At 48.3% G+C, this 13740-nt stretch overlaps 1 protein-coding gene across 1 annotated transcript; it reads right to left on the bottom strand.

Moving 5' to 3' along the window:
* Positions 1–5900: 5900 nt before the first annotated feature.
* LOC120655877 (nudix hydrolase 12, mitochondrial-like) lies at positions 5901–9488 on the bottom strand. Its single transcript, XM_039933854.1, has 6 exons — positions 9311–9488; positions 9149–9236; positions 8925–9054; positions 8761–8844; positions 6686–6835; positions 5901–6554 (listed from the first exon to the last, which is right to left on the bottom strand). The coding sequence occupies exons 2-6, from the start codon at positions 9229–9231 to the stop codon at positions 6360–6362; spliced, it is 642 nt and encodes a 213-aa protein (XP_039789788.1). The 5' UTR covers positions 9232–9236; positions 9311–9488; the 3' UTR covers positions 5901–6359.
* Positions 9489–13740: the final 4252 nt, after the last annotated feature.

Below are 13740 nucleotides of genomic sequence, written 5' to 3'. Positions count from 1 at the left end.
ACTGCTTTTTCTGCATAGCGTCAGATAGTCCGACGGTGCCTGTGACAAGACGTCGGTTCATCCGACCCTATTGTCATTTCCCCCGTAGCCGTTGCAAATTAAACCCTTGCTGACGTCATTCATCCGACGTGTTTATCCGACGGCCTTCAAACACTGCTTCGGATTATCCGGTCCAACTAATATATTTGAATTCCTTCCCAACGGCACTTGATCATTTCCAATGACCATTACTCCGACGCTCAGACTCAAACACGTCGGATCATCCAATCCCACAGCATGATTTCCAACTCGAGAAACATGCTCTCTGGTGAATCATCCGATGCTTAGTCCGACGTGCTCATTTGACACATTCGGATAATCCGAACCCACTAGCAATTTTTAGACCCTGGAAACATGCTCTTTGAGTAATGGTCGCACTTAACATCCGACGTGTATTATACAGGGTCGGATAATCCGTCTTCTTTGAAGTGTTTATCCGACACTGTCTTTTCGGATAATCCGACCCTACTCTATTCTGCAGAACTCGTCCAGTTCAGTGTTTTTTTGAGTTCTTTCTTCGTGTTTTGCTTCACTAGGGCTTTTTACTCCATTCTAGGGACCTGATGAGATACACTTGACACACACGTTAGTCTCATTGATTGTGTTGTCATACGATCACCCAAATCACTCGAAATGACCTAAATGGGGCCATGTTCGTTACAGGACTACATGTACCTTAATGCCTTGACACTCAAAGGGAAAATCCTTATACGTGTGTTTGATGAACTCATGGATGAATTGGCAAAGACAAGTTGGTTCTCAACTTTGGATCTGTGTGCTGGTTATCACCAAGTCAGATTAAAAGAAGGGGAGGAGTTCAAAACCGCTTTCCAAACATATTTTGGGTACTTTAAATTCAAAGTAATGGCATTTGGTCTGTGTTTAAGGTAACTGGCTATGGTCTATCTTTCGGTAAATTTATCACCTTTACATGTGGTTGATAAGTTCACCAAGTACAGCCATTTCATTAATGACATTACCTTGAATTCAAAGTAATAATATCTTGAATGCCATTAAACTTAAACGCAGACCAAATGCCATTACCTTTTATGGTAAAAATTTAACAAAAGATTATTTACCTCAAAAGATAGCTATTTCGTGTGTTGTGTTTGCATGACACTTTTTATGGTAAAATTACCAAAAGATTATTTACCTCAAAAGATAGCTCCATGGAATATACCAGACACACGAGCAGGGGCAGGCTTAAAAGTTGGAACCATGTGGTGGGCAGTTGTGTGGGCCTTGTATATTCTCCCAGCACGGAACAATCACACACACCACCATTTCAAAGGGGAAATGGGCCGACTTATTTTGAGAGCTAGCTGTTTTCTTCATCTCTGTCCAGCCCATAACCATATCAAATGCAGTTGTACAATACTATTAAACGTTGAAAAATGCTTGTAGTAGTAAACGTTAAAAATTGCATTCTACAAAGATGATCTATTGGTTGATAGTCCAAACAGTGAAAGAACAGAATCATTCCAAATGGCAATCATCAGACGTTGAGTCCTGGGGTTTGCGAATTTGACAACAATGACCTACACTGGACTCCCTTTGGGATGTGCTGCAATTGAGTTGTAAAGCACGTTGTTACAGAGGCTGTAAGGGGGCCGATTTTCCTTGCTACTCCATTACGGAGTGAGTTATTCAGTCGACTTTCTAGTTGGATCTTTTACCACCAACCTATTGTAGTAGTGTGGAGGATTTAATTGTTCGCTCGTTATACTAGAAGTTGTGAGGAAGTGTGGCACACCCCCATTTTTTTTTTTTGCTCATGTTCCACATAGAAAACTAGACCGGCACTTGTTTTTATTTCCCCTTCTAATAAAAATCACGGCAAACGTTCTTTAGAAAAAGGCATTGCATTGAGTCTTTCCACTTGTTCTCTTACATTACATTTCCTTTCACTCTATATTCAAAAGAGATAATGTTTTCAAAAGAAAAAATAGTGTTTTTTGCATCAGAAACCCATAGCTCTAGTAGTTAGGATGTTGGTGGGACCAGAATATTAAGCCTAAACTCTATATTTTTTTATTTTTGTGTAGTAGAGTATTCATATTTAGATTAGGAATATTTCCTTTTAAACTTTTCCACTGCCCCAGATAAGAAAATTTAAAACTGGTAAATGAACCCTCAGATGAACTAATTTAATTTTGAACCCCAGTAATAACAGAGTCTTTTTCAGTTACAGGGAAGAGTTTCGGGAGGAACTTCGTCTGGTGAAGGCCATACAAAGGTTGGATCACGCATTGAATGCAGCTGGGCCTTCATCACAGCAGAATCAGCACCACCACCTTTGGGAAGCAATTGGCAGATGGCAGCGCTAAGGGATCGCACTGCCACCGCAGCGCTCAGGTCACCCATCGCACGATTGCCGGAGGTGGCCATGGACACACAGGCGCGAAGCCACCGAAGCAGCTTAGATATAGAAATAGAATTGGCTGTTGGAGAGAGATCGGGTGGTGACAGGCCCATTGTCTCAAGGAAGGCAGCAATATCGCGTTGCAGGGACTCAGCACCAGCACGAACAGTTTCGCGGTAGGCATTAACCGCCTGCGAAGAAGCCTGCTCCCGACACTCGGCATCCTTCAGCTCTAGAGCTTTCGTTTCAAGCGACCGGCGAAGCTCGGCTGCCTCAGCTTTGGCGGCCTCGGCTTCACGGCGGGCGGCTTGCAGCTCCGTCTCCGCCCTGGCACGCGAAGTAGACAGCTCGGCCTCAAGCGAAGCCTTCTCTTCTTCCAGGCTACGAACTTTCTGCTCCAGACTCGCGATGCGCGCAGATTGGTCACGCTCGGCCCTCAAGAGTCGGCTGGCACACCTCGCTGCAACATAAGACTTCAGCTCGAGGTCTTCGGCACATTGAAGAGCGTTCGCAGCCCCAGTCAGCATGAGCCTTCGTTCCATAAGCGGAAAGCAGAATGAGCCACCCGCTTCGGCCAAATAGTCTCGCTCATGCTGCCTACTCTCAAAACGAATTTCCCCAACAACCTGGCCACCGATTATCTTCGTATTCCTCATCCCAAGAGCCTCCGCAATCTCCGAAGGGTTAGACTGACTCATCAAGTATCCGCTGCTATCCGAGGAGTCCGAGTCGTCTGATCTGCCCTCGGCAGCGACCTCCTTCCCCTTCGCAGTCGCGCCAGAATCCACAACATTGTAAATCTCCTCCTCCTCCTCGCCAGAAGATGACGAAGCCGTCTTTTCGGCACGCTTCTCAACTTCCGCAGCCGAGCCAGCTGCATTGCGGGTCATCAAAGCAACCTCGTCATCACTTTCCATCTCCGGCTCGCTAAATTGAAGCGAGAAAGCAGGAACGGCACGCACCGGAGCCATGTTAACCGGAGCAATGGGGCTTCGCACAGCCGTCGTGCTGTCCCCACTCGACTCCACTTTCTCTTCGGAATCCCCCTTGCTATGAAGAGGGGACTGGCTTAGCACAACATCAATGAGGCGGGAACGCTTTTTGGGAAGTGCCCCGCCACCTTCGCCCCTGCGCTTTTTCTTCTCCAAGGCCCCGGTGCTACCAAAGCCCTTAGACGTTTTCTTGCACATGCCCCCGGCAACACCCGAAGGCTCCCCCTTCGCCTTCTTCTCCTCGGCCTCAGCCAGTCGAGCGTCGGTGTCGTGCTGAGGGGCCTCTATCTCGAAAAAGGCGAACACGAAGTTATTCCGAGTTCCCCCAAGCCGGGACTCAAGCAGAGTCCGTTCTTTCGCAGCCTCGGCCCCGATAGCTTCATCCGCAAGAATTTCTATGGCGACGGGATCAACACCTGCGCGAAAGATGCGAGGTCAAAAAAACGAAGGTAAGGCGAGGGGCTTACCGTCCTTCGTAATCTCAAAAGATGTCGAGAAGTTTGGCATCAGAAGGCCACTCACACGCTTCTCCTTTCCCGCGCCACGAAGTTATGGACCACCCGTCACGAACGGAAAAACATTTGCAAGCAATATATTCTTCAACAATATCTCGTGTCGAAAAGACCTTCGACACCTCGCGCAACATCGCAACATGAGCTTTCGCTTCCTTCGTCCCTTCGTCAACTTCCAAGGACGGAGGCTGTTCCCGGAGCGGCCCAAACTCTTTCACAACCAGAGGGTGGGTGCGTGTGGCTTCGTTGAGGGGGACCTTGTGGTAGAACCACATCGATGTCCACTCCCCCCACCTGTTGCGATGGGTAAACACTGGGCTCGGGACACTAGTATGAAAAGCTAAGGTATACACACTGAATTGAGGCTCCGCCTTCGAAGCTGTGGCCTCTCCGCTCTCCTTCACGAACACCATTCGGCTGGAAATGGCATCTGAAGAGCCGAGCGAAGCCAGTGGCGGTAGGCTTCAGCTTGCAGGTCTTCGTCAGCCACATGTACATGTTCAGCCGGACGAAGGATGTTGGCGTCATCTGATGGGTGTAGACGTCAAAGAGCTTCAAAATTTCCACCACCATCGGATCCAGCGGGAAACGAAGCCCGGCGATAAAGAAGTCGCGGAAGACTACGACTTCGTCAGGGTGAGGCTTCGCTTCAATCTCACCGTCCAGAGGAGGCCGCGCGAGGCCAGCTTTGAGGACACCTCGTTTCTCCACATCGTCGATCATGCCTTGAGTCATTAGCTCTTTCCGAGGATCTTTGTTGGAGGGAAGCGAGCTCTTTCGCGGGGCGCCATGACCTCGGAAGAATCCGTCGTGCCCAAAAGTTGGAAGCCGCAGCAAGTCAGTCAATCAGCACCTCGCGAGGACGCCGGAGAGCAAGAGCAAACAAGAGGCTAGGGGCTGGGGGGCTGAAGTGTGGGGGACGCGAGCTCTGACACCCCCCCAGGGCCAGTTTATATAGTGCCGGCCCCCAGCCCGCGGCGTGTGGGAGGGCGCGCCGTTGACGTAAAATGTCGCTTTTGCCCTCGCACCACACAGATAGAATCCGAAGAGCCGCGGGGTAGCAGCATCTTTTGTTGAAAGCATTATCCGCGTCTTTCTCCCGATTTAATTATTATAATCAATTTTGCGGAAAAGATAAAAAACGTTACCTAACTCCGCCAGCATGCCTTCTTTTTCTCTCTTCTATTGACTCCACAGATTCAGGATGTCCTCGCACGCTCGCACGCTCGAAGGGTGGCGCTTGAGGCTGCGTTTCACGCGCCGGAGGATCGAGCCTTCGGGTGCCCTGAGGAGCAGCCGAAGACTCGAGGGGCTGCTTGGGGGAGCCACCTTCGGCCGGGATGCGAAGACGTCAAGAGACGGCAAGACCATCGAGCGAAGACCTGGGAGCGAAGTGTCTTCGAGGGAGTCCCCGAACGCCGATGCAGTAGTCAGCCCCAGTCCTACACGATCGCGAAGGGTGTGAAGCGAAGGTGCCAGGACGAAGGGCAACCGAGCAGAAGAGGAGTGACGGACTCGCTCGGCGAAGGGCCAGGCCCGAAGACCCGGGCGAAGGCATCCAGCAGTGAAGGACCTGGGGCCCGCGTGTCGGGCCAGCTGTAATCCACTAAGTGTATGTAGATTTGATGTTACCTAAAAAGCCCACGGAATATTCTGTATTTGAGGCAGTTAGAGGTCGTTATGGGAATTTTAGCAAGTGGGTTGGTTAACCGTTGGGCTATAAATACCTCCTGTAATTGTAGGAGTTGATTATGGAATACAGAGCAAACACGCTATTGTTTTGATTTTCGTATCATTATTGTGTTTTTTACCATTTCTCTCAAGACTTGGCCTTCCATCATTCGAGCTGTTGTGACCTGTTCATCCCGAAGAGTGTCCTACACCAACAGGGTTCACGGCGCAGTGGCAAAAGCCACTGGTTGGAGTGCTCCCACCCAGGGTTCAAATCTTGAGTGCCGCAGCTTTATGCTCTGAGGGCTTCCCTTAAAGTTTTCCTATCAAAAAAACATTTAATCATTTCAGCAGAGTCCATGTAAGGGTATTACGGGCAATTTACAGACACAAGGCACGGACAAGTCGCCACGCCATTTCCACATATTACACGACAAGATATTACACAAGAACCCCCAGTAATTAGCAGGCACCGGATTGATCATTAAGTGGACGGTTTTGCCCTAACCACTACCGTGTGTTGGGGATGGCAACGGCCTGCAAACCCGAGGGGCTCAGGCATACACACTTGACAAAGTGCAGCTGTTACTGGACAGACGACACTTGCAGGGTACTGGAGACTCATCACTAACTCCGAAGTTATAAACGAGCGATTAGGGTATCTGAATTTTTCTTTCATCTTGTGGTGGTTGCCATTGTTTGCAGTTGAATGTGGGGGAGACCGCTGGCCAGCTGCGTTCATCAGTTATCCACAGCAGCAGCAGCAGCAGCGTCGTTCGTCCATCAGCACAGCGCCACCGCGCCGTCCGAGCTCGCCTGCAGCAGCATGTACATGCCTGTCTGGTCGGTCAGCTCCTGGGTGGCCGCCGCGGCCGCCGCGGCCACCGGCTCGATCACCGACAGCAGCTCCAGCAGCGCGGTGAGCGCCTCCCGCATCCAGTCGTACCGGCAGAGCTGGTAGGCTTCGGCGGGGGAGACCTGTTCCAGAATTCAGATAAGGATCGTTTGGTCAGCAGCAGCGGGCCGCTTGTCAGGCGAGTTTCTGACGAACCGTGACTCTGTGAGATGCAGAGCCGGCGCGCGCTGATAGAGGAGGAGGTACTACTCACCCATCGCCGGTCGTGGGTTTCCTGCTCCGGCCATGACTCGAGCTCCTCGGTGACCTCCATGGCGAAGATGCAGCCCTTGCAGGCCACCCTGGGGCTGGTGCTGTTCTGGCTGCTCTTGCTCTTGAACACCCAGTGTCCCAGTGCAGCTTTCTGGTTGGGCAGCAGCAAGCAGATGCAGATGATCAGTGAACTTGCAACTCGCATCACCCATTCACATCACCAGTTATTACCACGCGAACATTTCACAGTTGTTGAATCCAGGAACAGAATCATAAATTCACAACGATAAATGCATAACCATGGCACCAGATAAAGGACTGAATGGATGGGTGCAGTGGGGGAAGCACTGTAGGGCATACAGGAAACACACCAGGACACCACATGCGAAGTGGTTGGGGGCGATGCAGGGACCAAAGGATAAAAATAGCAGCAAATTGACCCGGATCCAGAACGGAATGAGCTCCAGCGAACGAACCGACCAACGGAGGAAGTATGCAAGAAATAGGGGGGCGCCCAATAATACACTTTACGCCGAGATCTTGTCAACTAGAAAATCGCAATGATTGGGGGGGGGTATCGCGTCATAAGATGCCGCTAACGACATGATTTACTTACCCCCTCCCCATCAGCTCGTTGCGCGCCACTACAATATTGTAGTTTGGTTGGAAACCACCAAGTGAGGTGATGCTGCTGCTGCTGCCTGCTGGCCTGCTAATGCAAGTGCCATGGCTAGAGAGTGCTATGCTCTGAGGAGAAACTTCCCTGTCGTGCATGGTCGCTGTCAGCCTATGGAGCTGTCCTTGGGGTTGTGTGCTACGGGCTAAATGAGCTTGTCTGATTGGGGATGTTAACCTCACACCCTATATAAACTACTACCTTTGAAGAGCTTTCGAGGTGACAAATCAACCGGGAAATGGCTCCAAATTGCGGCGTTAAATTACTGCGTTGGGCATCAGATGTAACGACCCGGTCCGGAATAACAGCTAAGATCTACTCTACACGTTGAGTAAATCACACCTGCTAAATAACTCGCTTGCGCTTTCGTCCTCGCTTCGCGCAAAAAGTTCGAACCGGAGTTACTAGCTTCCCAGAGACCGGCTATTTAAGCTGGTTCGGCTCCCTCACCGTTTCCAGTTTGGGACTAAGGAGACTGTGCCACGACGCTACAGTAGCCGTGCGCTACAGTAACCCGCGCGGCCCAGTCGGCCGTGACAATCCCCCCGTTAGGATTCGACGTCCCCGTCGAACCAGCTTACCCATACGGAACAACGTGCTAACGATCCCATGTGCCACGTCCGTGGGTTCACTGTCAGCAGCTCATGTGTGTCCGTCCACATACCGGTGGCATATGTGTCCTCACGCGCACAACCTGCTCATGTACGCGCACTTCTGCCCGTACGTGGCGTGAAACCGCGAGAGTTTGGCTCTGATACCCCTGTAACGACATGCGCACAACGTGCTCATGTACGCGCACTTCTGCCCGTACGTGGCGTGAAACCGCGAGAGTTTGGCTCTGATACCCCTGTAACGACCCGGCCCGGGATAACGGCTAAAATCTACTCTACACGTTAAATAAATCACACCTGTTAAATAACTCTATTGCGCTTTCGTCCTTGCTTCGCGCAAAAAATTCGAACCGGAGTTACTAGCTTCCCAGAGACCGGCTATTTAAACTGATTTGTCTCCCTCACCGTTTTCAGTTTGGGACTAAAAAGACTGTGCCGCGATGCTACATTAGCCCGTGCGCTACAATACCCCGCGTGGCCCAATCGGCCCGTGGGCTGTGACATCAGAATTGTCCCCCGGAAACGACAGCGAATCGGCGTTGCCGTAATCATCAACCGCATACTTTTCAAGATTAAGACTGCATTTATTAAGTTTCAAAAATAGTTTAGCTGCGCACGTTCATAAAAAAAACTGCAGGGGACGCCATCGCTAGATAGGTCAGCATCATTTGGTTGATGTGACGCTAAATGATTGAAATCTACTGGCCGTAAGAACATTGGAGTTGAGAGGTGATGATAGATTAGCAGGTGAATTAGCAGAGGTGAAGGGGGGATGCATTGATGGCATACGTTGATGACGCCCTTGACGCCGGCCTCCTCCATGGCCTCGCGGGACGCCGCCTGGTACACGTCCTCGTCGTCCTCCCACCCGCCCTGCCAAGAACAAGCTGTGAGCGCGCCCCTGCCACGGCCCTGCAGCGAACCGATCAATGGTTGTGGGCGCGGCCACGTACCTTGGGGAAGACCATGTCAGCCCGGTTGGGCGTGGAGATCATGAGCACCTCCACCTCCGCCGTGTCGCCGCCGCCGAGGCTGCTGCACGGGTTGCCCTCGTCGCCCTTCTTCACCCGGTACGGCACGACCCTGCCCGATGCCAGCAGAATGGTTCAGCGACAGAGCAAGAAACGGGCGGTGCCAGAACAGCCGCCCGAGAGACAGGCAGAGGGCAGGCACCGACCCCGCGACGAGGCGGAACTCGTTGTCGTAGCGCTGCTTGAGCCGGCCCTTCCTGGCCGCCGCTGCCACCGCGTCGGACGACATGGCCGCTGCGCAGTCGCGGGACATGTGAGAACAGGATCGACAAGGGAGCGGAACGCGGCAGGAGGGAGCCACCACTCACCTTTTGCCTTTCTTACAAATAGCGAGCGATCAGCAGGGGACAGGCGGGACAGGCGGAGGAAGAGAGCAGGGCGACGCTGGTGGCGGTGGCAGCAGCCCTCGACGCGGCGTGGCGCGAGGCCGGGAGGGCGGGGGGCCGGGTGGGTGGTGGCGGGCGGCAATGACGCCACGATCTTATCCCCCACCCGAGGAAAGAAGGGAAAAGCCGCGGAGGAGCCCGCGAGGTGCTGACGCACGCGCGAGGGGGGAGGGGAGAGACAAGAAAGAAACAGGGAGGGGGGGGGGGGGGGGGGGGGGGGGGGCGGACGGGGCGAGCGATTGGCTGGCCAAGCTTGAAGAGGAGGGGGAGGGGCTGTGGCGACGCGCGCCTATAAATGGCGCGCTCCAGGAGGAGACGGAGTGAGGAGGAAGTCAACGTGAGCCGGTGCTGTCATTCCAGTATTCCACCGACCGACCGCGACCGTCTCGCGGCCCGTCACCATAAATGGGACAGCCGAAATTGTACATGGCACCTGCAGTTTTGTACATGCCAACTTTTCCAAACGAAATTTGTGGCTTTCACCAACAGATCGTTTTCTCCAAAAAAAAAGACATAAAACAATGATTGTGTCCTGAATCGTAACAAAGATGGACATCATCGAAAAATAGACTCACCATGATAGAGACAAAAAAAAAACAGGCACCTGGTTTTGCGACCTGATGAAACCTTTTGTGAAATACAATGATTTCTTCGTGGCCTGCTGGTAATTTTTATATGTGCCTGTCGGACACAGATGGATTGTGATGAATGATGACCGCGCGCGCCACACAGTCACCGGGAACGTGATACGGAGTATTCCTAGTTTCGGGAACACCGTTCCGGAGACGGGAACGTGGGAACGTTTTCATCCCTACAGTGTAAAAACCAATCCCAAATACCGTTCCCATTCTCCGTTGTTTCTCGTTCCTTAATCCCACCGTCCCGGGAACTTGGTGACTATGGCACCACATAGATATGTGCTATTACAACTCTCAAGCAAATTTATCTAAACGACAAAAAGAGCTATCAAATTGGATTAAAATTTGGTTCAATACCAAGTTAACCAAATTCATTTTTTTAATAAAAAGTTAGCCAAATTTCTACAAGTCTGGATGCAGCCAACACCATACACGAGCGAATTAAAGCGTGCTTTGCTTAGATAGGTTATTTTGTGGCCATTGCAGGATGATACAATGGCGTGTAATGCCAATGCTGAATAATTTTGCTGAGCCATATTATAAGCCGGAAGTGCTGACTGTCCAAGCTGATTTCTGCTTACGAGAGGAAGAAGGCCAAACAATTGGAAGAGTTCAGGAGAGGAGACAAATGCCAAAAGGATTGGACTGCAGAGTCCATGCCTAGATTTCTTAGATATACTACAATATCTCAGCTGACGTTGAAATGTGTGTCCTGCTGCTGCTCTGCTTACCACTAGTAGCGTCCATCCCACTCAGCTAGCTTAACTGAACAGAACGGCTGATAGATAGTCACCCTTAGACGCTACGCAGGAATAGGATAGGATTTTTTTTAAAAAAAACGAGGAATAGGATATAGGATAGGATTAGCAGCGCAACTCATCAAAATTATTGATGCTAGTTTCTGGTGCCATCATGGACTAATGGTGCCGGTCCTAATGGTAAAAATACTCCGCTGCTGCTGCAACAGTACAAATAGGAGGAACAGATGATGCTCTTTTAACTTGGCGGTATGCTCGAGTCAACATGTCCAGTAAAGTAATTTCTCGTTTATTTTTGATAAATCCCAGCAGGGCGCGCCCCTCCTGTTTCCCTCAAAAAGACTTGTCCAGTTTAATGCACCCATGTTTTAAACTTTTAACAAAGAGTTCTTTTACAATGATTGTAAAATATCAATGAGTACTTTCAGGTACTCTTACTTTAAACTTTCTTTCTAGCCGTTGATCTATGAAAAATATTTATAAAAATTAAATTAAACTAGTATTCGGTCCAATTTTTTGGTACTTGGTCCCTTATTTTGGAAGTATTAGGTATTTTATCCTAGGTACTTGCTACCTTCGCCACCTTAGAATTTTATCGGATAGACGGTTTCTATTTTATTCAATCATTGTAAAATTCCTCTTTAACAAAAGGAGTTTAAGATAATGAGCATTTTAACAGCCCTAGAAGGTACCACAAAATTATACTAAAGAGATATCCCATATCACTCCAGGTATAATTTTGAGCACTGGGAAATACATGCCATTAATGGTACTCTTAAAAAAATTGAGGGAACAAACAAAAAGTACTATGATGCAGAAGGTACGCATAAGAACAAAAAGTTGTGCTCACGTGCTATTTTATATAAAAATGAGTAACTTAGAAAGTATATACTGATAAAGGGCGGCGCTATTCTACACCCTAGGTGTAGAATGTTATTATACACCCACTTTCTATTACTAGCAAAACTAATTATTAAAATACTGAACAAATTTACCAAATTACTGAATAATGTTCAGTAATAATTTAATTCTGCTCATTTTAGCTATTGGTGTAGAATAAACTGTTACACCTAAGTTGTAGAATAGCACATGGGCTAATACAAGGCATAAGTAGTAGACTTTTGGATAAGAGAGAAAAGTTACAACCTTTTCCATTTTTACTTTTCCATGTCATCATTGACAAGCAGCAATTATGAGTATAATGCGAATCATGCCTACTACTCTCTATTTTATAGCTTCTTATAATACCAACAAGAAACTTCGTATGAGGATCACCAATGTGTTGGTGATACAATTGTTGAATTAAAATCTTGTGAGCTGGTACTTGGATTCTTAATTAGCTTATTCAACACAATTTGATAGGAATCTCATCCTCCCCTGATCAGTTGAGGGAATCTTCTCATGATTGAAAGGAAGGAGATAGTTGTTGGTTTCCAAGAAGCGTACATTCCGGAGAAAAGAGCTAAAGTTTGCCACGTACAAACAAATATTCTAGCTTGTTTTACTGTAGAATTGGTACTAGGTATGATAGTATTTCTGTAAGGTCTAATCGTTGATCATTCAATATTAAATAAATAATTACATCATATATTGACATAAATGACATATATCAAGCAATTTCATAATAACAAAATATGAAGAATGGAACAGAAAAAAGTCTTATATAGCAGCTCAGATATCGGATCAATATAATTAAATGTAAGATTCACTTAGAAGGAAACAAAGTCACTACTACAGAACAAGTCTTTGTTCCATGCCATTTGTCCCGACTGCATTTGGTCCCGGGACAAAAGGTAGCTTTTGTCCCAGGTCCAACGGCTAGCCGGGCCAGCGGGGGGACAGAGGTCTTTTGTCCCGGTTGGTGGCACCAACCCGGACTAAAGGACCCTTTTGTCCCGGTTGGTGTTACCAACCCGGACAAAAGGCCCCTCCACGTGATAGTTCAAAAGGAAGTTATTCTTTACTGAGTCACATGTACTACTTAGGTGAGTTGGCAAGGAAGCCATGCGCCAGGCAATAGGTCTTGGGTTCGAATCCCGCAGGGCGTAAAAATATTTTAGCGTGAGGGACATTTTGTCCCGGTTCTACCACCTGGGACAAGGCAGCCGAATCCCGGTTCCAAAACCGGGACAAATGGCCCTTTGGAACCGGGACAAATGGCCCGATCTGTAGTAGTGAGTGTTAGGTCAAACATTTCTTCACTTTCCATTTTCATTAACTGAACTAACATATTTCTATATAGTTGAACAGTACAACCTCTTCATTTCAACTTATATCCATTTCACAGAAAAAAGAAAGGTCATGAATCATGATTGCTTTAGGTGCCAACCAAAGTAGTTCGAATTTGTTTAAAGTTTACTGGGAAAAGGGTACGTGGTAGCATCTTTTGGCTGTCCGGTATTACTCATAATATATTGATTTTTTTTAAAAAAAATACATGTAATTGATCTAGCTAGAAGCTGTGTTCTGTGCTTTTACTATACCATTTTTCTAGCTACCTGGACGTACTATTCATCTATATTTTTTAATTATTTTGAGAAGAAAACCGTGTTGTACCTTCATCAGATCATTATATTCATTGATTTTGAAGATAATATATATGTTGCTGTACACTAGCTAGGCTTTTTTTTTGCTTATATGTATTATATAAATTGGTTCCTTTGAGATCTTAGGTTTGGCTCCAAGTGGTCCAGCCCTTTTCATTTGATACCAGTTCCATGTCTTCAGGTACATCTCCATTGCCATGGCGCTGCCCAATCAGAAGTCTCATCTGACGAACGTCTGATTGTCACATGGGTAGCTATTCATTAAATCTGCTGCGGCACATGCATCGTCCCCAAAATTCCCATGGTGACGGCAAACAGGCATCACCACAATAACTCTAATAAAAATTCTTTAATTAGCTATTCATTTAATGTTTTCCATTCAGTTCCAAACAAAGATTAAGAAATTAAGA

This window comes from Panicum virgatum, chromosome 1N (genome assembly GCF_016808335.1).
Source record: "Panicum virgatum strain AP13 chromosome 1N, P.virgatum_v5, whole genome shotgun sequence".
NCBI lineage: Eukaryota > Viridiplantae > Streptophyta > Magnoliopsida > Poales > Poaceae > Panicum > Panicum virgatum.
This window is presented reverse-complemented; position numbering and strand designations above follow the sequence as displayed.